The 24,094-nt window shown below is 43.5% G+C and overlaps 1 protein-coding gene across 14 annotated transcripts in view; it reads left to right on the top strand.

The window, feature by feature from the left end:
- Nucleotides 1-24,094, top strand: part of CAPN6 (calpain 6) — a 61,915-nt gene that overhangs the window by 13,931 nt on the left and 23,890 nt on the right. For all 14 annotated transcript variants that reach the window (XM_068696513.1, XM_068696507.1, XM_068696518.1 and 11 more), the window contains exons 4-5: nt 22,150-22,281; nt 22,766-22,974. In XM_068696513.1, coding sequence (XP_068552614.1) covers nt 22,150-22,281; nt 22,766-22,974 — 341 coding nt within the window. The remainder of the gene's footprint in view (nt 1-22,149; nt 22,282-22,765; nt 22,975-24,094) is intronic.

Raw genomic sequence — 24,094 nt, 5'->3', positions numbered from 1 at the left:
ACCTGAAGCACACAAATGTATGGAATATGCCTGTATCTGGGAGGTGAGGAAAGGTCCTTCAAAATGTGGTTGTAAGCCTCTGCTGATGTTGAAGGGAGCTCAGGAATCCTTTGCTGTGCCTTGAACATATGAACGTTACTGGGAACACAAAGGTGGTTTCAGGTTGTAGGTCATTGTGTGAGCCACGCACCAACGCCTTGCTGCTTGCTTGTTTGTACTTCTCCGGGACGTGTCTGTAGGAGAAAAGGACAGCGGAAGACTTGGCCTTGCATTAACGTGAAATAAAGCTGCTTTGTCCTTTTGCTTCTCTCACATCCACAGGTCATAATACTGTGGCTGTTGTCCTTCGCAGACAAACCAAGCCTGGCGTACCGGCTGTCACCTTCTGTGGGTGACTTTCAGACACGGCACTCTGCTGCTAGGGCTCCAGGAGGATTACAGGACTTGCTGGATGACAGCATTTAGCATCTGAACAGGCATCTTTGTCTGCTGTAATTAGCTGTGATTACACATGCAATTACATGCAATAACAAGGAGGCTATCTGCCATTATTACCACTAGTTTTATTTGCCATTAAAAGCAGATTTAGCTTGTAGTCTTGACCTCCAGATAGGAATTTCTTGTTCCTAGCTTTTCAAGTGATTGGCAGGTATTTGTCTGGTAAGCATACTTGTGTGCCTATATAAAGGGAAGGGTTGGAGTGCATCTTAGTTGTTATAGCTGAGCATAAGCCTGTATGCTGAAGGATTTCCTAGAAGAGCTCTATAAGGTCATAGGCAAAGTGGGCTCCAACCGAAGTGTAAGCCGTTCATCTAAAAGAAATTGAAAGAAACTGAGAGCTAAATTCTGGGAAGGTGCCTGCCCTGAAAGGTACCTGGAGAGGTTGATGGGAAGGTGGTGTGCACACAAACTGTGCTTTTTGTTAAAATTGTGGAGACGGAGAGGACAGCATGGTGCTCTCAGAGTGATGCAACCTCCTGTTAGTATGAAGGACGTGGGCAGGGGGACAAGAGGTAACAGGAAATCATCGGAAGAAAGTGACTTTTAGAAGGTGCTAAATGCTTTTTTCCCTCGTCAGCTGTGCACACACCAAGGCGTGTGCTCCGTATCCACCTGCGGATGACTCCCAGTGTTGCTGAGCACTCAGTTTGACAAGGTGCTGCGGTGTCCCCGGCACCTGGCCGTGTCCCTCTGTCCTTCCGTGCAGCTGTCAGCCTGCAGAGCAGTGGCTGCTGCTGGGGAGGAAGGCGTTAAATCTGCCCCAGCTGCAGGGGCTGGGGCATTGGCGCAGCTCCCGGAGCTGTGGCAGCACACAACCACAGAAGCACGCTCTGCTCACGCGTCGCCCAGGCAACTGCACAGTCAAGTGGCAGGGATTTAAATCCAATTGTCTTCAGGTTGTTGGGTTTCACTGAGAGCTGGGGGAAGGGGTGGGGTGGCGGGTGGCTGTTACTGATATGACAATGAACTGCCACACGTCTGAGATCCCGGTGTAAGCAGGACTCCACCGTGCTGTGTATGTGATGCTGACATTGGTGCTGGCACTTGGCTTCCAAGCCTTGTTGGAGGAGAGACTAACAAATCTACCCCAAGAGCTCTAGGTGTTTAGTGAGGGGGGGTTTAGGGGAGTTAGCAGTCCTCCATACGCCCGAGCTGTCCCCGTCCTCACACCCCGGCAGCCTGCAGGCAGGAGCAGTAAGGTTTTCAAAGGCCCCGTGGAACTGGATTCCTAGGAGAGGGTGTCAAAAAGTTGAGGGCAAGATCTTTCAAATCCAGGTCAAACCAAGCTTCAGTACAGTACAGCTGCAATCCAGGATCAGTTGGATCCAGAACCTGCTGTTCTGGTGTCTGATCTGGTGAAATCAGCTGTGAGTTGTGGTCAGCAGTGACTTGTGTGTGAGAGAGGGCCACATGAACCACCTGAGATTCAAGGCATTGTGAAGCACTTAGCAGCATCCTGGCATGGCTCCAGTATATTAGGATTAATGTTTCCATGCTTTAAAAGCCAAGCAACATTTAATCAAGGGGAAGAACACTTAACCAGGCATGGCTTAAAGTGGCTCATGAAACTGCTTTTATTCACAGTGAGCAAGAAGGCCCTGGCCTTGACTCCAGCTGTACTTCCGAAATATTTTTCAAGCCAACCGAATGTTCACAAGTCTGGGCAGGGAAGGCCTCTGTGAGGTAGTGAGGGTGATGACCTTGAAAAACAGGCCCTAGAAGTGATCAGGCATTGGCAGCTTCAAGTTTACTGTCGTGGTTAGAGAGCATAGAGAAGAACGATGAAGAAAATGATCTCGATATAACTTTATGTTATTATTTTAATGTATTATTTGAAGAACTTATTTAGAAAAAATACCTCAAGGATTGTATAGCTCTAGGGCAACACAGACTGATTCAAGCATGTGAAGAAAAAGTGAGTTGTTACTATATAATCTGCTTTCCTTTCCTGTTCCTATACTAACCTAAGTATATACACTATGGACTGGTGTACAGAGAGCCAAGAAGTAACTGGAGTCCACTGAAACTGCAGTTCCTATTCTTACAACCAGGGATGTAAGTTCTTATATAGAGCATTAGAACAAAAGCATTGTCGTTATTACTGCTACCATAAGATCATCCTGTAATCACTTAAAAATTAACAGTAGCCCTGGCTGCTTCAAATAATTGGTCATTTCAAGGAGCAAGCGCTTGTCAGAAAAAATGGTGGATTGGTGTGTTTTTGTTGGTTTGGAGAGGGTGGGGATATATTCAGTGTTGCAACTTCCTCCCAGATACACTAAGTCAAATGAAATATTTCTTGAAATTTTCCTTGGAGGCAAGGAAACATTTTCCAGCTAGAACGGGACTTTCCCTGCTGGTCTCCTAAGGTACTTAGAACGGCATGTTCTGACAGCGGCCGGCCAACTGATTCCCTGAGAACACTGTGGACTTTGTTACGTTCATTTTCTCCCATTACTATTTTCTCCTAAAGTTTTGATTTTTTTTTTCACTGAACAAGTTCTGAAAAGAAAATGACTACTTCCTTTTCAAGGGAGCATGCCTTCACGTGTTCCGGCCTTCCCTGTTTGCTCTGTCTTCTCTCCTCTTCCTCATACGAGACCTCTTTGCTCAAATTATTTGTAGCAATAAAAGAAGCAAGCTGTCCAGGTGAGTTAGCCATTAGCTGTTGTCATAGCTGATTAACTAGGCTTTCTGAGAAGAGTCATGCTGGGCTTTTTCAGCCTTTTTCTTCTAGACTCTGTGCTTTATCAGTGTGATTGCCTCATGCAGGTAATAGATCCGATGTGGTGAGGGTACCAAAGCGTGTGTGTGTCTGTGCATGTTTGTTTCTAGCTCTTCTAATGGTGATTTGTTTTGAATACGGGGGAAGGGGGTGCCTCCCTAAAGAGAACAGAAATAAAAGAGCAAGTGACTGTCTTTTTTTGACTGAAGAGTGCTCCGACTGGATGCCAATGCATTGTTTTGGTGGGTCATGGAATATGCTGTTGCTTCTATATCTGGGACATGCCTTGTCCTGTTGCCTCAGAAATCAGACTGATGACAGCCAAAGTGAGTTAAGAACAGAAGGAAGGACCAGAATTAGAGTTATGCCCTTCAGCACCCTGGCAGATGAAAGTGGTGAGCTACATGCAGCAGTTTTGTACCATTGGTTGTCCTTACCCTGCCTAGTAATGGCAAAGGTAGGGTTGTCTTGGGCATGTGCTTGTGTGTTTCATATCTGGGAAGAAGGCTTCTGTGTGTTTGTTTTCCTTTTCTGGCTCAAAAAAGAACAAACAAAAAAGAGAAGTTTTGATTCCTTCTGGAGGCTGAGGAAGGAATCCGATAAGACTCTGAATCAGTTTGGGGTGGAAATGTCTTCGCTAGATTTTCAGCGTTCTGTCTTCCAAATTGGATGATCTCAGTCTTGTTTAGCTTGGATTTGACCAAGATGCCCTTCTTTGGGGCAGTTTAGATCTGTAATTTTGCATGTGATGAACTATTTTACCGTTTGTATCTGTGAAGGATACTTGACAACAGGGGCTGGGCAGCCTGTATCAGAGCTCCTATGGGGAAGGGCTCCCTCAGCAACTTGAAAATTGTTTCAGGGATTAAGAATTGCTGAATAAACAATCCAAATGCATGGAGATCGAGGTTCAAATTCCAAAGCTCCTGCAGGTATTTATCAGTCTCTCACAACTCCTCATATGAAAGGTTTATAATCTGCCAGGCATCTGGTTTTGGATGCAGACGTTCTTGATGCCCAGCTAGGTCTTCTCTGATGTCACTCAGAATTTATAAGGTGCAAAACTGTTGGTACTCTGACAGCTTGGGGAGGATGACAGTCAGGCTTAGAGCCACAAGAAGGTATTTTTTTTATGTTTTGGAGACAGTGTTACTCCTCTATCCTGTCTGAGTAGGTACTGCCATGCTGAAAGAGTAACAACACTGACTTCTTACTTTCCTTCTTTGGTATTTCTAAAATGGGGTTGAGGATCTGGGCAAGTTCATGGTCATACTGATTAGATAATTTGGAAAGCTTTTTCCTTCTTCTCTTTACTCTGTCACCCTTCATGTTTTCATGTTATTCATGTTCCATTTTTTTCATGTTTGGCTACAGAACAGTGCAAACAATGACAGAAAACAGGATTTCTGTTTACCAAGGCAGGTTCAGGCCTCTGTGAGTCTCTCCCCATCTCATTCTGCCAGTAGATTTATGAAGAATTCATAAAATCATAAAAGAATTCATGTGGAGCTGTGACAAGATATTTACAAACCCAGCTGATAAACTTTCACTTCAGAACAGCATCTAGGGGGCATATCACACATAAGCCATGTAAACCGTGGCTGACAGCCCGCAGCATCTGAAAGCATCCTGGGGAAATGGGGACACTCCAAAGGAACCACTGAAGAGCCTACAATTTAGTCTTGTAATAATGTTTAAAGTTAATATTATCAATAGTCTGTTCTTGTTAGCTAATCTCTCAGGGAGTCAACCATGCTAGAGACACCAGCCTGGTTCCTCATACAGATATCAAGCATTTCATGGGTGCCAAAGTCACCAAGTTTTGTGTCTGGTCCAAATAACTTAACAACTGCTAGTGCTCTCAGGTCCCCACCCTGAGCAGGCAGACGCGGGTGTATGAGGATGGATATTTGACAGGGACTTGGGAAGCCAAATGGCATTACAGGATGAGTTGCATTACCACACCATGGCAAAGCTGTGGCATTTTGAAGGCAGACAGAGACCCAGAATCTGTGCTGTAGATATTGACAGATGTTAGCTAGCTTTCTCAGGGGGATTTAAAAATAGATGCCTTGCTGAGGTGAGTCAGCATTCACATCTGCTAAGGATAGTGGGGAAAATAGTTGTATTCCTGATGGACGGTATAGCCATCTGCTTTTCTAGATGATGTGTCCAAAAAGCACAGAAAGCTATTGGACATAGCAGTGCTCAAACGCAAAGGGCTGCTGCAGATGTGTTGTTAAATGCTTTCTTTCACAACTGTTTTGTTCCTGTAGCAAGGAAGTGAGCAGAGCTGTGTGTGGTGCCCTGAGGACTCCTCTCACATAACCAAACAAACAAGTAGGGATCTCTTAACTCCCTTAATCCATTCCGGCAGTTATTGCTAGCAGTGGCCAGGGTTCAAGTCTTGGAGGGGCATGTATGGCTGTGTGACCCTTGTCTGAGTCCAGTTTTCCTAGAACAGGGTCTGCTGTTCAAGTCAAGGCTGAAATTCATCCCACAAGCTGCCACGAGGGGAGGTGAACCGGGAAGTTCAGTGCGTTGTGGCTCAGCCGTTCTCTAAATAAGAAACCTTGAAAATTTCATAGAATCATAGAATATCCTGAGTTGGACAGGACCCTTAAGGATCATCAAGTCCAACTCTTGACATCGCACAGGTCTACCCAAAAGTTCAGACCATGTGACTAAGTGCACAGTCCAATCTCTTCTTAAATTCAGACAGGCTCGGTGCAGTAACCACTTCCCTGGGGAGCCTGTTCCAGTGTGCAACCACCCTCTCTGTGAAGAACCCCCTCCTGATGTCAAGCCTAAATTTCCCCTGCCTCAGCTTAACCCCGTTCCCACGGGTCCTGTCGCTGGTGTTAATGGAGAAAAGGTCTCCTGCCTCTCGACACCCTCTTACGAGGAAGTTGTAGACTGCGATGAGGTCTCCCCTTAGCCTCCTCTTCTCCAGGCTGAACAGGCCCAGTGCCCTCAGCCGTTCCTCATGCGTCTTCCCCTCCAGGCCTTTCACCATCACCTTTTCACCAAATTTGGTGGTATTTCATCCAGCTGGGATCCATTTCTGTGTTTGAGAAAGTTCATCAGAAACAGGAACAGGAGCTCTGCTCCATCCTAGGCTGTTATGCTTCTCTTAGCCATTCTGCACCGGAGTGGTGCTGCCTGACCCTGGCAGCATGCTGAGCCCTAAAGAGGCCTCGGTAGAGTTCCCGGGAACACTAACATGAAAACTCTCTGTATAGGAGGACCTGGTTCTCCAGAGCTGGGGTGGGGGAGAGGAGCTCTCCCTTTTAATTTGAGAAGCACTCTAGGAACTGAAGCAGATACAATTTTATTCTCCTGAAGATGCTATTTCAGGAAACATCCTTTTCCAAAGAACAGGAATTTAGGAACTTGGTTTGGTTGACTGTCATTCCCATCAGTGATACAAGGTGGTGCAGCAGAACAAGGTACAGGTTGCCAAGCGTGTTTCTGGGGGTGAAACCATGTCTCCCTTCAAAGCCTGAGGATTTTTGCTGTGGACCAGGCTGTCTTCTTGCCTGTCCCCTGGTGGGCTGAGTGTGAGAGGCATTGTGAAAACGTTGTCTGGTATGGTTCCATCTTGTTTTCTGACTGGATAGACCATTCCTCACATAATATTTTGTCCGTAATATTTTCATCTGGGGAAGTGGTGCAATGTCTTTTTGGGAATTGCTGAAGTGTTCCCAGAATGGAGCTGTTGCTCAGCCTTATTTTATTATTTCTGTAATTTTATTTTTGTTTTCCCTGGAAAATCTTGTTAAGCCGGAGCTTACCAAGAAGAAGAGATGAGCAAGGAATTATAAAGCCTTCAGCTGTCAGCAAATACCCCACATCTGACCTCTGATGATTGAGTGCACCCTGCGTGACGTGAACGTGGTGGCTCAATCCTGTGTCACTGCAGAAGATTGTGTGTTCCTCATTGTGCCCTTCTGTGCCAGTGATGTCTGACAAGAAGCACAAAACACGGTGGCACCTGGCCAGCATTCCTGCCCTTGCTGTGTAGCTCTGTGTTCAGTAGATGTCCTAATACACAGCTCCATCCTTCTTCCCTCTTGTCTTGCAGGTACTGGGCCAGTGTGAGGCACGAGTTCCCTTTTTTTTTTGTGGCAGTATCTTTAGATATATTCACCCTTCAATGAGTGTTGCATTTATTTACATATGATGGAGAGGCACTGTTCTGGAAGCAGCATCTTTCTCAACAGTATTATTCACCCAAGTCTTCCAGGGATATAATTATGAGCAAACATTTGTAAATGACATGCATGCCTGCCAAGCAGACGGCTCTCCAGATGCCAGTGTTTTGTTATCTTCTCTCCTGGCAGTTTTTCCAGTTTATATTCCCCTCCTTCAGACTACATGGAGGCTTTCTTACGTTGTTGCTGTTTTTTCCTCTAAAGAAAAAATGCTGAATGACCTCAACGTCACCTCTACAACATAAACACTATGATTCTGAGGTTCAGAACGTTTCTTTAAAGTTTAAAGTGTCAAGTTTTGCTTAGTTGATTCAATTGTCATAAAATGAAGAGTGGCCTCACAGAAAGCCAGCCTCTATTTGTCCCGAGGCAAAGTGATGACGGAAAGAATGACATGGTAAAATTTATTTTGAGCCTGTAAAACAAAAAGCCCAAGGGTCAAATCCTCGGATGGTGCAAGTCTTCTTACAGTAATTGTTAGTTCATTGATTTAGGCTTTCTAATGAATTAAATGTCTGGTTTCTCTGAAGGAAAAATTATAGCCCAACCATGCCAGTTGCAAAGGAAATGAAGGTACTGTTCTGTCAACACTTCTCTTCGTGAGTGGAAAGTATTCACCTCTGAGGCAGAGCATCTTTAAGAATCAATTTGAAAGAATGCATTGTATCAGGAGTTTTATGCTTTTCTCATTTCATTTCCAAATATACCAGGGTTTTTGGATGAGTAAGGTCTTGGAATCTGAGGGTTTTTTTAAGCTATTATATTTTAGATTTGCAAAATCAGTTCAAATTTTATGCTCTTACCCTGTGATTTAAATGTATGTTTCCTTCGGGATTAATTCTGTTTAAAAACTAAATAAAGCTGTGTGGTTTTCTGTCTAAAAGGAAGCTTTGAAAAATCTTTCACAGCTGAAAGAACTGCCTATGGATACATAATGCATGTACATACATACATATATACATATCCTTTGAGATGGGAAGGCAGACCCTACTGCTTATTTTCACTCCTCAAATGCAGAATACCTTCAGCCTCCTCAGAGGCTGACAAAAGCCTCAAAGACTCACTCCCAAACTTCTGTGTCGATCTTTTCATCAAAGATAACGAAGCGTACAGCCTTAAGCAGCTGCTTTTTTAGTTGGCTGCAATTTTTTGGGTGGAAAACTGGCCCTGGAAAAGAGCAGAGCTGGCCTAAAAAACTGAACGACTGGGGATGTCTAATAGACTATCTAAAGCACACTAAGGTCTTCTCATTGCCTGGAGCCAGCATCTTCTAGCCTAAGACAATGAGTAAATAATTAAGGTTTTGTTTGCTTTTTATTTATTTTTTTCCTTCCTTGTAACTGCCAAACCTTTAGTCTTGCGATGGTAAGCAAAAAATTTGATCGCATTTAGCAATGATCCAGCTGTGGGCTGACCTTTGGTCTTTCAGTTTAGAGTTTTATTGTTGTTTCAGCTTTACTACAGGTACAAGCATTCGTGGGGCTGATGAAGAACCTGAATGCAGGTTTGCTGTCCCTTTAGCTCTGTAGATAATTGAGTCTTCTGCAGAGAGTTTGTGCAGAGCTGATCTTGATGTAGTTTTTTGCATGATCGCTGTTGTCATTTTTCTTCTTCCTTCAGATAAAGGTCATTTAAGACCTAGACATGCAATTTTCCTCCCTAACTGGAGCTGTGAATCCAATACCTCTTCCTCTGGCCTCTCCTTTCTCGTTCCGTGACTCTGCTCTCCCCAAAGGAAAGTTAGCAGAAGTGATAATTGCCTAAAAACTGTTTTCACATTCAGACACATGATCTAACAAGTAAAACAACCAATATCTGAACTGTAAAAAGAATATTTCAAATTTAATCCAAACATATCAAATGTAATCCAGCCATGGCATTTCTCATACTTGTTTTTAAGGGTCTTTCTCTGTTCTTAGAGGCATTGTGAATCCCTCATGAACAAAAACGAAGCAGTGTATCCACTGATGGATAGGGCTGGATTGAGGGGACTTGTACCTCTGCTGGCGTAAAGCAACATCTCTCCAATTGCTTAGCTAAAGTGAGGCTGATTTACAGCTGAGAATCTGGTCTGCTTCTCTGCATCTGAACAGGGTAAAAATTACGGACCCTAAGAGGGATGCTGTGCTTGGAAGAGATAGGTAGGGGCACTGTACTAAGTTACTTCTGCAGACATTCCAAAAACTGCAAAAATTTAAAAATAAGAATCCCCTCTAGTGAACCACAGGTACACAAATTGTAAGGCAAGGAATAAAACAATATTGGCAAAATTCACCGTTATTAAAACCAGGCCTTTTTTCTTGCCTTGCCTTTTGAGAGCTGATATGTCTCCGTAGGTTTTCTACTTACGTTACTTTGACTTTTGGACCATGATTGAATAAAATAACTGATGTGATTGATAGTGTGAGGATAGAGTTAAAAGGTGACTCATACTTTTCTCTTGAAAGTAGTCTATGTGCTGAACACCAGCAGAGAGATTACTGGAGACACAAATGTGCCAGAATGACTTCAGTGTCCCTGATGGGGTTCAGAGTTTCAGCTGGCTGAGATGGTTTTCCTGGCACGTCATAAGGAAATTAAACCTGGCAAGAGAGGAGCAATGCTGGGATGTTCTCCAGCATTTAGAGGTGGAGCTCTGCAATCTGAAGTCTGGATGGGTTTGATGTCTAGCCTAGTTCATGTCTGAGTTATCACCACCTCTCAAACCTCTCTTCTTGGGTGACAAGCAGGCTGCTCTCACAATGGAAGACCTGGAGAGGATTCTGTCTTCTCAGATGATTAGAGAGGCTTGAAGTTCTAACGCTTCCTAAATGTTCATGGAGAATCTCCTTTTTTAATGGAATTCTTATGGTGCCTTGAACACATTTTAACAGGAATTGGAAGTCTGGATCCCTTCTGGTTCACCCAGAATGTAATTTAAATCCATAACGAACAGCTTGTGCTGTCTGGAAAACCATTCCTGGGAGCGACCACTGTGAGTATTCCCAGGGCTAGCTGCAGTCAGCGCTTTAAGATAAGTGGGAGCTGACTTCATATTGGAATTGCCACCATTTCTCTTGCAGTGTTTTACCTAAACTGGTAAATCGGGGGTAATTTCTCAGTGATGGCAGACTCTGTCCCTGTTGGCCATCACTGTCGATTCCTGCTAACCTGCTCATTTACTAAATAGACAGTTCCACAGAGCCTGCTTTTTCTTTTCTTATTTACGTGTGTGATCCTCTCCTTGAAGATAGGAAATCCTATGCAGTCCTAAATGAACAACAATGGGTTGTGATATGCACCCTGATCTTTATACTGACTTTATTTAAACTGATGAAGATGCAGGTCTGTTAGCAGTCAATCTTGTGACTAAAAAAATTCCAGGTCTTCTGTTTGCCATCCTGGCTTTCTCTGTTTTCTGACAGTTGAATAACATTCTTTGTATTCGTTTGGCATGAAATAGATGTAATGTTAGTGTTCAGAAAGGAATTTGTCTGAAAGTAGTAAATTCAAATCAGTGTATCACATAGGGAAAACAAAAGATAAGCTTGATAAAAGCCATCAAAGTGCTACATGAAGAAACAGCATGATATAAATAAGAAAGAAAGAAAAAAAAAAAAACAAAACCACAACGAAACAGTTTCTTATTACATCTTTCCAAGCAAGAGGTCTCTGAAGCATCTAGACAATTTAAGCAGAGATTAACCTGATTGCACTTCAAGCGGGATACAATCCCAACCAAGTAAGCATTCCAAAGACCCTGGCAGGCTGATTCCTCCCAGTGAGCCAGAGGCCTGCGGTGATATGTGTCAGACTGAAGCTGCTCTAGCCTTTGTTGAAACAGAAGGAAATCTTGGGCTGTGAAATACCTTGACAGTGATCATGAGTTTGGAGTCACTTGCATTTGACATCAAAGTAAGTAGAGCACTCCCAGAGCGAATGAGGAAGGAAGAAGTTGTATCTCCAGCTGTTACAATGAGCAGCCGAGTGGTTGTGGTCTTATTTAGGGGATGCTCTGCAACCTGCAAGACAGAAAAGTGTTGATGAACAGTGAGCAGTTAGCAATATTTGCCCTCAGGGTCATTGTTCCTTTTTTTTTTTTTTTCCCCCACAGAGGAAGTACAATTAGAGACCTCTTGTCACCAAGGGGTATCTGTTTCCCTCTGTCACTGGCAGTGCTTTGCTATTGACCAGTTGCAACTCAGTTTGGTAAACGGGTACATGTCCTGGTGAACCTAACCATGCCAAGGAGCGGAATGGGGGCAGGATACCCTGGGGAAAGTCTTATCCTTTATTAGCTGTCAGAGTGCCCACAAGAGAGGAAGATACCAGAAAGCAAGCTTTATAAACAGGTCTGTGAGATATGGAAGTGGTTTTCTTGTTGAGTCCTTCTGAAACACATTGAGTTGATAACAAAAGGTAGGGAGGAAAAAAGAAATGTGAGACCAGAATGAAGGAGTCTGAATGAGAAAGGAAGGTACCTGGCTAAAGAGTGACTTTGAGTGAAAGGACATAAGGGCAATACAAGCCAGCGTTTGGCACCATCAGCTGCGGAAGTGGCAAATCAGTCTCACACTTACGCTGAAGAGGTTTACCCATTAGCACTGAATATCGTTCTTCAAATTTCCAAAACATTCTGAAGTTTTGACAGAATTAGAAAGAAAGGGACTTACCCAAAATTAATTAATTTCAGCCATCTATCAGCAACCTATCTTAGGCAAAATAGGAGCTAACCTACAGAGAGGGAAAAACATGTGCTCGATTGGCTGGTAGGAAAGTCACCTCTGACTTTGCTTATGTGTTCTACTTTAGAAATCACTGTTAATATGAGTTTTTTCAGTTTCATCACTCAAGACTGAGAGACTTATGTGCTGCTGTTTATTTTCAAGATGCTTAAATAAAATCCTTTCCGGTAATTTATGGAAACCAGGAGAGATAATATACATCACTCAGTTTGGCTGAGTCATACAAGTTGGTAGTATTCAGAAGTACAATGAATGCTGCTGTGTCATTTTTGATGCAGCATTTTTGTATTTCGGAATCTCCTCTTGCGGAAGGACTGAGACTCTTTACGACGTGAAGGTTGTACAGATTGTCAGACAAACAGGCATCGTGCGTCTGGGGTTCCCTCTCTCCACTGGCCTATTTGTTTTGTTCCTTAGCAACTTTTTCTGTGTTACTCCCCTTGGCTGCAAATCAGCAGCTCTGGTGACCTTTCTTACCACTCTGATGGGTGCTGGCATTTATCCTTGCCTAGGAAAACTTTGCTGCTGTGGTATTTGCTTGCACCTGGCCAGCACCAGATGCTGGTGTCACTCTCCTGGCTGCTGCTCACACCTGGTCTGGGCAATGGACGGAAGGAGCAAGCTCTACCAGAAGGGTCAAGCAATATCCTGGTGGGAAGGCTTTTTTTTTCTTGTAGATGAGTGATCTGATAAAGTTCTGGTGGCCTGGCAGCACTAACAGTGGCTCTCTGCAAGGAATCAGGCATATCTCTGTATTACTAGAAGATGAATAGCCTGTTTCATGTAATCTTAGGCTGATCTTTGCCATAAAGGATGTCCAGGCTATAATTTAAGAGCCTGATCCATGTCCTGTTAAAACTGAGAGATGCCATTGGCTCTGACTTACATAGGCCCAGAAAGTAGAGTTTTGTTTACCAGTACAAAATTACTATTTTTTTAAACGTTAATTTCAAAATCTAACATTTAATGTATTAAAAATAATCTTGTATTTTATGAGGCTTTTGTCTTCTGATCAGGATTTCATGTATGCAAGTTGAAAGTTCCTCTTTTTATGTCACAAAGCAAGCATAGTCCAGAATGTGTATCTAGGAGGTTACAAGGGCTACTCCATGCACTGTTATCCCAGACATTACAATTTTTTTCCTTAAAACAAAGCGTAGGAGAACACCTCACGGTGTTGTCTGGAACAGATGAGGGGTTAGGAACATTGAGACTGGGAGAAAGGGATAAATCTTGAAGAAAGTCTGAGATAAATGTCGCAATTAGTAGATACTGGCATCTAGGCTGAAACCAAACCCTGCTGGAAAAAGGATGGGGAAGAAGGGAGCTTGTTGCTAAAGAGATTTATGCTTTTTAATGTGGCTTAGGCTTAAGCTTTTTAGCCTTTAGGGCTTGTGTATTGCCATTGGATGAGGAAGAAATATCTGCCTTGAAGTAGAACAAACCACCTCCGTCTTCATCTGAATTTTCACTTCAGACAGTGTTTCTTAGAGGGCTTGACTTTGTTTTTGCTACGTAATGCCTATTCACTGAATAATGACATAAAATGTGTGATTTTGCTGAACTCTACTCTTTTATCAACAGAATATTCCCTGTCTTATAAAAGGCAGTGATCAAGAGTTCAGCCTGCAGCTGTGACCAGCCCCCTGAGACAGCGTGAGCTCAGGCCGGACAAACCCACTGAGCCATAATTGTGCTTATTATCAGGCACAGAACAAAAATTGTGTACAAAATTTTCCAACCTCCTTTTCTCATTGTTTTCATTTCCCTCTTAGGAAATTAGTTCATGAACTTGATTGAAAAACATGTTTTGAGGAAGCACTAAGAACCCATAACTAAACTGTGGGTGGCCTGTTAGTCCACTGAACCAAGACTGAACTTATTGCCCAGGTCTGACCTCAGCCACGTTGCTTTTGCCTGGAAGGGATGTCGGGCAGTTATTCTAAACTGACTGTCTCCAAACTTGCCCTTCCCTCTCTCACTTGCATTTAATGCAGAGGTATTCCCTAGCTCTGGTAGGTTGCCCTTTGCAGAAATAGAGTTAGGCTGGTTTATACCACCTGATTGTCAAAACTACTGTACGTTAAGTTTTTCTTGAAAATGGCCTCTTCTGCTTTCTATTTCAGTGGAAAAAAAAGAAGGCAAATTGGTCTGAGATCCCTGGACTGCTGGCAGCCAATTTGGTAGCAGTTACAATGTGCTGAACAGCGCTCCCATACAGACAGCTGACGGCACACAGGAGGCTGACTGCACGGCTAATGTGCACTGAGGCTGACCTGGCTGAGGCCCTTCCCATATGCTGCGCATCCCCGTGCTGTCATACACAGTAATCGCTGATACTGATTTGAACTCAGTTATGATCGATCTTGTTAAATACTAAGGAATAGACTTGTAATGTCCTTATTTGTGCAGGTGGGCAACTCATCCTAGAAAGCTCCTTTGATGGCTGTGTTCGTAATAGGAAGTGTTGAACATCCTCCAGCCTCGAGTAATATCTACAGCCCTAAGATAACACCTCTTTTTTATGGAGCATCACTATCTCAAATCACAGTAGAGAAAACATTATACACGAAAACGTTGGCTCAGTGCCCATAAAATGGTGTCTTTTCTGATGCAAAACAATGACGTTTTCCAAGAAATCAAAATATATTAAGTTTTAGTCAATTAATGCGATGCTGTAATTACGTTATTTTCCCCAAATTATGTCAAACTTGTGTTAGCTTCAGGATGGAAGAGGCTAAAGCGCCATAGAAAATGGAGCTGTGGATGAGTGAGACATGGATGAAACAAGGTATTGCAGAATAGACAGCAACATTAACCAACCAAAAATGGTCTCATACTGACGCCTGCTCAGTGTCAGATCTCCCTGCACCAACAATAACCTTTGGGAGATTTTATCTTAAGATCCTCAGTTAATGCTTTAAAAAATAAAAAATAAAATCAGAGAAAATAACCTATAAAATCGCCATATTCTGGGTTGTGAGCTGTACTACCTGTGTTGCATTTCCTATAACCAGCTGGGCGTGCTTCTTGATGTGTATTAATTCCTGTGGCTATTTGATGAGACCCTCATCAAAGACACTAAGGGCAACGTTTTCTGTAGCAAGTGTTTAAAGGGTATGGTCTGTTCTGAACTGTTTACCTTGTTTTATATGGTCAGCAGAGGGAGTAGTCTCTCTCTAGCCTTGTCACACTATGAGGGGTGGTAAGGTAAGGTCTGTGAGCTGTATTTGAAAGACCTTGTGATTTGGTTAGAGCGGAACCTGGCCGAGAGGACGTGACTGTTTCCTGAGGTGAATTAGGACCAACCTAATTAGGACTGGTCTAAGACCAGTCCTAAGAATTGCACCTCTGCTGTTCGTGAGGAAAATACAGGTTGTATTGAATTTAGAGAAGGAAATAGGTTGGGAAAACAGCAAGGAACAAGGCCATTGCCTTGTGAGTTCAGTGGGGAAAACATGCTATCCTCAAGGCAGCCTTTCTCTAAGAGCAAAGCTTTGTGAACGCGCTGCAGCTCTGTAGCACGTTGACATCAGGCATCACAAGCGAAGGCAGAGCAGCAGGACAGACCATAACACACTTCCAGGAGGCTGCTGGAAGACCAGACAGTCCTCAAGTTATTTCTGCAATGAGGAGCGCTCTCAGACCTTCGGTAAACACGTTGTTTGTTACTGAGGTTCAGGATAAGGTCAGCCCCACGGCAATCTGCTCGTACCCCTTCCAGCAACTGTCAGCATTCTGGATGAGAGCGGCTCCAGCGCTCCAAGGGTCAGGTGAAATCTAGTGGCAGCCAAAATACACACCGCGTTGCCCAACATTTGAGTTGTTTTTTCTTCACAAGGATTGATTCAGATCCTCCCCGAATACACGTGTCCCGTAGACAGGGCAAGGCTGAAACCCATGGCCTTTACTGAGTATTAGTCAGAACTAGCCCCAGACTGAAAATGGAAAAAAAAAGAATGCTATAAAAATGTTTGTAATGCATTTGGTTTTGTAACAGGATTTATTGGAGAGGGAGGATTGGGAAGAAGCATTTCCCAATCCCCAAATAACTGTGTTCTCTTTTACACAAGGCTGGAGCAAACTGGTGTACTCTTCCCCTTGCCTATGTATGGGAGGGTTTCTGTTTTAAGCAGTGCTTGGCATTATCCTGTTCTTAGGGACAGATGTTGCTGGAGAATGGTCACGAAGTTTACAGAGTAATTATGCAGCCTGGGGTCAGAGTGTACAGACAGAAACCTGAGGGCTAAAGCTGCCTATTGTAGATTGCCATGGGGTAACAGGACAGACGATACCAGCTGCCTCGTGATCTCGGTTAAGGGATGTTTCAATCAGGGTCGTAGCTGACCCCAGTTCCCTTTTGATGGAAGTTTCTCTGAGAGCTGTCCTCTGCGAGGTTGGAGCTGTACCCCAGCTCATGGCTGTGACTTAGGAGTTCTCCTTTTCCATTCCCAAGGCAGACTTTTCTCAGACATAATGAGGTTGCAAAAGGCTTTCTGCATACATTGAAGTATGTAGCACAGTTGGACTTGGTTATTTTTCTTTTTAGGGCTAGCTGCAATTGCCTTGGCAAGTAGCCTGATCTAGAGAGGGTTTCTATAAACATGCCAGCACAGCCGGGAGTTGTTATGGAGTAGACAATCTCTTCTACCCCTTAAGCTGCACAACCTCAGAATAAGAGAGGTCTTTGCTACCCAGCTTTAGGTGGGGTTGGTTCATAGTTAGCTGTAGCCAGAGCTGAATGTTTTGCCTCCATATTCAGAAAGAATTACTGTTTGCACTGCTTTTCCCTTGCTTCCCTACACTGACTTCACTCTCTACAGGAATTGGCTCAGCATGATCCAAGGACGGGGAAAAGAAGAAAATGGAAGAGATTCTCATCTCTGGCATAATTCAAACTGCTTTGAAAAAATGAAGGGAACAGTGTACCCGGCTCAAGTAGATCAGTCTGACAGAATCAAGGAAAGTTCCTGTCTCCATAGATCTTATGCTCTAGCAAAATTGGATTATTTTAATTTTTATTATTTTTATGATGTTAGGACTGAGTTTTTTTAAAGGGCACTGAAGAAAGTAAGCTCTAAGTACAACTGAATCCCTTGAAAATCTTAGTTGCAAACATTGCTATTACTTTTTACTACTTTTCTTTCACCAAATGTCTGTTTTTCTATCTGAGCCAGCTGACAGACCTCAATCCACTAAAAATAATCTTTCCCTTTTCTCAGATATCAAAGAGTTCTCATAATGTTTTACAGGGCAGGTTCAGTTAACATCTGTGAAAACATAGCAAATTAATTAACCCTTTGAATGTCCTTCTCCCTGTTTATAACCAATAAGGCATTTTTTTTTAGCTCATGGACCTATGCTAAGGGTGACTTTTTCCTTTAGCTAAATTCCTCTAAGATTCAAAGTAGCCACAGCAACCTGAATTTAATGCATGTAGTTAATCAGTTTTCTCCTGTACTTTCCTGCTGTGCTTCTGGTCTCAAATAAAATCCATCCCTTAATTATTATATATATTTTTTTTCTTTTGAGGGAGTCACGACAGACAGCAACAAAAGAAACATTTCCTGGCTCCAGTGAAATGATGTCTGTTGTCTCCCATGGTTGACATTGTTTTTTGAAATTTCCTAAGGAAGATCTATTGTAGGAAAAAAAAAAAAAAAAAAGAAACTTTTCCATCTTTCATATACTACAGTCCAAACATTTTTATAGTTCATTAAAATTCCAGACCTCAATTTATCATTCCCAAGCTGATGACTAAGCCTGTAAGTCTAATGGTATACATTGTATTATTAAAGGGTTTTGTGTTAGATACACTTAATATGTACCAGCTTGATTTCCTTGTAGTGTAGGGTGGGACAGATCTTGTGGCTAAGAAAGAAGGAGTAGATCCGATGTAGTTTAACTTTTGTAGGCCTTTGGCAATCTCTCTCCAAAGTATGAGAATTCAGAGTAATTCAAACTTCTGTGATGTGGTTGTACAGTTGATGAAATAAATCACGTGGAGCACCCTCAAGCTGGCATTCCAGCAGTGGAGCCCGACACAGATTTCACTGAGGCTGGTACTATTCACTATTATCATTACTGTTTGGATGAGGGAGCAGAAAGCCAGATACTGGGATCCTGTAGGACACAAGTTGGGATGGGATCACAAGTCTGTCAACGGGGCTTGGAGTTCAAACATACCTGGATGTCTTGGTAAAGCAGTGTGGAAAAAATAGGATGGAATTTCTCATCCTTTCATGAACACAAGTATAGTGCTTTGGTGGTGAACAACTTCATGGCTAAGGTAGGGAGAAAGAATTACTGGGCAGCAAGTTCCTAGCATAGGATCAGATGGATCACAGTCTGAGTAACAGGTCAAGTATGTGGAACTGTGGTGAAAACGACAGGAAAATGGCACCCTGTCTTCAGTAAGCAAGAGTCTTGAGCTCTGCTCAGCTCTGTGAGGCCTTGTTTGGAGTATTATTTCTGGGCTTGGCTGCCACGTTTCACCAGTGGTGCAGGCTGTGTAATGCTAGATGTCAGATATTTGGAGCCCACATGGTGCAACAAGGATTGGAAATGACACGAGTGGACTTACAGTATGCAGGTGAAAGTCTGATGTGAAAATTAGAGCATCAGGGTTTTCAGCAGGACCTCAAGCCCCTGTGGCCTCTTACCTCCCTTTTTCGCCTCTGTACCTCCTACCTGTAGTTCTCCTGTAGTGTTTATTTCAGTATGCACATGCATAAGAGGAGAGCTGGGGAGAGCTCTGTGTCTTGGATGGTGGAATGCTCCCTGTGTGCATAAATAATGCAGCAACTGCATCTATTAGTGTGGTTGTGTCATAAATAGCGTGGCTATTAACTGTTAATAATGTACAGTAGGATCAGTAGTACAGTAGTAATGTACAGTAAGCTCTTCTAAACCTCTCCTTGGAAGTGTGAAGATGTTTGTCTGTTTTACAGCACAGATAACGTGGCTGACCCTGAGTAAAGGGATTAGGGTGAAGCTGCCGTGTTTATAAGGAAAGTACTTCTGGTGCAACTCAGAACCCAAGTGCTTAGGTTGCAAGGTAGAGCAGGCAGCAGTCTCCTGAAAATGCTTGGGGCACATGGTCATCTCCTTTCTGTGTCTTTTTCTTATAACTCCTGTCCTGTAAGTTGGTTTGTTCCTCAACTATCCTAAGTTATCACCACCGGGACCATTACAGAAAAAGTGATATATTTTTTTTTACACACTTGGAATGAACAAAAGTGCTTAAAGATCCTCACAAGGACATTAGTATAATATATTAAATCTTGAAAGTACTCCTTAGATTGTGTGATGTTGTCTTGCTGTTGTCTAGGTGGTGCAAGCATAGCGCTGACAGTGGCTGTAACCTGCACCTGGGTATTCCTGGGCACCTCACCTAGGCTGCACAGTGACGTTGTCACAGAAGCTGTTCTAATGTCTGTAATTAATGCCAAGAGAAACAGAAGTAAATGTCATTTCTTTCGCTGTTCATCTCAGAAGTCAGAGTCTCCCCGGCAGTTTCATAACAGTGGATTTATCCAGCAGGATCCCGAAGCATGCAGGGGCCGCGGTGGAACTGGTGAGGTGCTGTCTCTGCACTCTGCTGCTCCGTGTTTACTCTGGACCCCAATGGTCAGCAAATGCTAATCTCATCCATATGTCTGGCATTCAGCAAATGCTACTCTCTGTTTTTAATCTGAGGTTTGTGTGAGATATGAGACACACTTCAATTAAAAAAAAAAAAAAGGTTTAATGTGGTTGTTTTTGGCAAAGAAAACCAAATAAGATAAGATATTTGTAATACATGGTAGGGCTTGCTTTCTTTCAAAGCCAATGAAAGTTTTGGCTTCCTATAGTGACAGAAAAGTTTGAACAATTTTAATCCTGGAGGATCAATTTATCTCTTGTTTATTATGCAAGTAAAATAACATTTTGAAAGGAAAAACAAACTAGAAATTATTACTACCAGACATACATGGAAATGGGGTATGAAACTTGAGTCTACCAAAGCTGGGTTTGGAATTTTTGCTCCCAAGTATCCAAAATGGGATCCAAGTAGAGGCTGAGTGGTACTGATCTCAACTGATACCAACCTCTGCAACAGGCAGCTGCATTGGTTTGTGTTAGCTGAAGTGCTGGTCTGAAGTTCCTGGTACTGTTCCGTGTCAGAGCACCCAGACAGGTGAATGAATCCATCTTTTCTGCAGAAGAATGTATTGTACGTGGCCAGGTTTCCTCTTGCTGACCATTTTGTTACTCAAAATTTATGTTAAGGTTAGTAAATAAGCTTTGAAATTTTCTCTAACTGAAGCCACATGTAAGAACTACAAACAGAACAATGTCATGTAATGATCAGTCATTTGTTGCCCAACAGGCATTTAAAATTCCTACCAGTTGTTATTTCATAAGAAAAGTCTCATGCCAAATGTTGTATTCTTAAAGAAAGCAGCAGCAGATCCTTGTGTTATATATGCAGACATGCATTACGTACTGACACACAGCGAGCCACCCTAGGCTGCCATCTGCTAAACCAGCCCAGGAAAACAGGCTTTCAGCTCAGAACTGAGGTTCTTTTTTCCTCTGAAAATAAGTTCATGCATGTAGTTAATCAGTTTGTAACATGGCACTGGTTTGTAACAGGACCATCAAAGGGAAGACTGAGAGGTTTTGACATGCCTGTGGTGTTTAGCCAGGCTTGGGTTGTATTTGGGGATCGTCATCTAGAATTAGCGAAGGACTGTGAGAACCCACGAGGTGAGTAGCACAGCTCCTCATTCTGCTGCTAACGAACTGGAAAGTCTGTGGTAAACTTGGAGATTCCTGCCATGTTGACGTGAGGTGGAGCTGGTTATTCTGCATTTCCAATGCCTGGATATAAGGTCATTTCCTTCCAGCAGTGGTGAAATCTAGGGTTATTCTTATACTGTGAAACAGCAGAATTTCTTACCAACGTCTGCTCTCCCGTCCTCTTAACCAGTCAGCAAAGCAATGATTCAGATGAAGCATCGTGAGCAATCCCAGTGTTGAAAGCAGTGAGCTGCACCTCAGCGGTGGGACTTCCAGATTGCCTCTTTCCCAAAGTGTTGCTTGGCCCTCTCTGACACTGCAAGGCCATGTACGTAACAGTTCAGAAAAACCTTTCTGCCAAGGGTAACAAACACACTATTGCTGTAAAATATATCCCTGTGTGCCATGATAGCTAGAGGTGCTCCTTTTAGTGTCTTGACCTGCAGCCTATTGTTGTACCCCTTGGGACAGACACAGCAAGGGGGCAAGCTGGGGAGGAGCAGGGAGATACCACAGCTATGCTGGGGTGAGAATCTGTACATAGGATGGAGACAGGAAAGCCATGGGAGAGGAGGAGCCAGATCAAAGAGAGGAATGAGCCCCGCAGACTGGGAGGCATGTTTCAGACATATGCATGTTTTCTGCCTTCTTCAGCGCTGAATGGCAGTGGTCACTGCAGCAACTCACACTGCTTGTGGAGGAGGGTTTCCAGTCTGGCAGCCAAGGGAGTGGCAGTGACAGAAGAGCTGAGGGTTCTGGCCTCAGTAGCATCATTTCCTACTAATTTTCTACTTTTCTTGATATTTTTCCCCCATCAAAGTCTTTCCCTGTAATGTTTCCTTCTTCTCCTTTTACTTACTTGCAGCTCCTCATCAGCTAATGTCAAATAAGTCTTCCAAATACTGAAGTCCTCAATGATCGCTTGCAGCTGAGAGCAGAACTAGGAACTCCAGCAAAAAATGGCTGAATTCTGATGATCAGAAAAGGCAACACAGTCTGCATATAAGAATTTAAATAATTCTGTGTATTCTGACTTGTAGTTATATTCAGTGCCAGAGCACTTTTGAATTTCCTGGTACAGAAACACTGTGTTTTGACTGGGAGAACAGCAAATGTGAATATGATGTGGAACGTGTGAGGAGGGGTAGCTGGCAGAAGCATGCTGTGATCTTTTGCAGTAACCTCGGATTTTCTTTGCTAGGATCTCTGCGAAGACCCCCATCTGTTTGTGAATGGAATCAGCTCCCATGACTTGCACCAAGGCAGCTTGGGGAACTGCTGGTTTGTGGCTGCATGCTCCTGCTTGGCTCTGAGGGAGCCCCTCTGGCAGCAGGTAGGTGATCAATGTGCTTGGTGCATGAAATAAGGCCAGTAAACCCTGGATGTTTCCCTCACTATCAGCCAATAATTTTACATCTAGGGATAATGCACCTCTGGCAACTGGTGAATTTTGGTGGATTCCGATCTTCCCTTTCTTTAGAAGTTCATTTTTCCTGTTACAAGACCACAGTCACAGTTTCCCACAAGTCCCCACCACACAGTTTCAGTGAGCACCAAGGAAGAGATACAGCAAAGCCAGAGGGTGCAATGGTCTTTCTCTGCAGATCTATTGAACTACTACTTTCCTGAGTGTCTTTGAAATGGGGCTATATTGGACTTTGTACCAAATCCACCATTTTTTTCACTGCTTCATCTGTTTAAGGTCCACTGCTTTTGAAGCTGAATAGCACACAGTGCATGCTCAAGGACACTCTGCCCTCCGAATGAAACTTAACATAGTGCATTTAATGACCTTTCCCTTTTGCATATTTTCTCAGGTGATTCCAGACTTTGAAGAACAAGAATGGGACTCTAAAAAGCCAGAGAAATACGCTGGGATTTTCCGTTTCCGTTTCTGGTGCTTTGGCAAATGGACAGAGGTGGTTGTTGATGATCTGCTGCCAACAATAGATGGGAAGTTGATCTACTGCCATTCCAATGTGAAAAATGAATTCTGGAGCGCATTATTGGAGAAAGCTTATGCAAAGTATGATTTAATTTATTGCCCTTTTAGACCTCAGTTCAGTCCCTTCTATCCATCTGCTTGTTTCATCTCTCAACCCAATCATACTTTCCAAGGGGTTTGGGTTTGCTTCTAGTAGAGATATTTAAAAAATGAAAACTCTTTTTTTTTTTTTTTTTTTTTTTTTTATCTGCATGGAGGAGTGCAACACACTGTACTTAGCAGCCCAAAGCCTTAAGGATCTCCTGCCTAACTAACCTGATTTCCTTTTATGATAAGATCACCCGTATGGTGGACCAAGGGAAACCAGCTGATGTGATTTTTTTGGACTTCAGCAAGGCTTTTGACACGGTTTCCCATAGGATCCTACTGGACAAAATGTCCACCATACAGCTAAATAAAAACATCATACGATGGGTGAGCAATTGGCTAACGGGCAGGGCCCAAAGGGTTATGGTGAATGGGGCTGCGTCAGGCTGTCGGGCGGTCACCAGTGGGGTCCCTCAAGGCTCCATTTTAGGGCCGGTACTTTTCAATATTTTTATAAATGATCTGGATGTAGGAATAGAAGGTATTTTGAGCAAGTTTGCTGATGACACCAAACTTGGAGGAGTTGTGGACTCAAATGAGGGTGGAAAGGCCTTGCAGAGGGATCTGGATAGGTTGGAGAGCTGGGCGATCACCAACCGCATGAAGTTCAATAAGAACAAGTGCCGGGTCCTGCACCTGGGACGGGGAAACCCTGGCTGCACGTACAGACTGGGCGATGAGACGCTGGAGAGCAGCCTAGAAGAGAGGGATCTGGGGGTCGTGGTAGACAACAAGTTGAATATGAGCCGGCAGTGTGCCCTGGCAGCCAGGAGGGCCAACCGTGTCCTGGGGTGCATCAAGCACGGCATCGCTAGTAGGTCGAGGGAGGTGATTGTCCCGCTCTACTCTGCGCTGGTGCGGCCTCACCTCGAGTACTGTGTGCAGTTCTGGGCACCACAGTATAAAAAGGACATGAAACTGTTGGAGAGTGTCCAGAGGAGGGCTACGAAGATGGTGAAAGGCCTGGAGGGGAAGACGTACGAGGAACGGCTGAGGGCACTGGGCCTGTTCAGCCTGGAGAAGAGGAGGCTGAGGGGAGACCTCATCGCAGTCT

This window comes from Anas acuta, chromosome 13 (assembly GCF_963932015.1).
Source record: "Anas acuta chromosome 13, bAnaAcu1.1, whole genome shotgun sequence".
Taxonomy (NCBI): Eukaryota; Metazoa; Chordata; class Aves; order Anseriformes; family Anatidae; genus Anas; species Anas acuta.
Note: the sequence above shows the minus strand (reverse complement) of the source record. Positions and strands in the feature narration are given on the sequence as shown.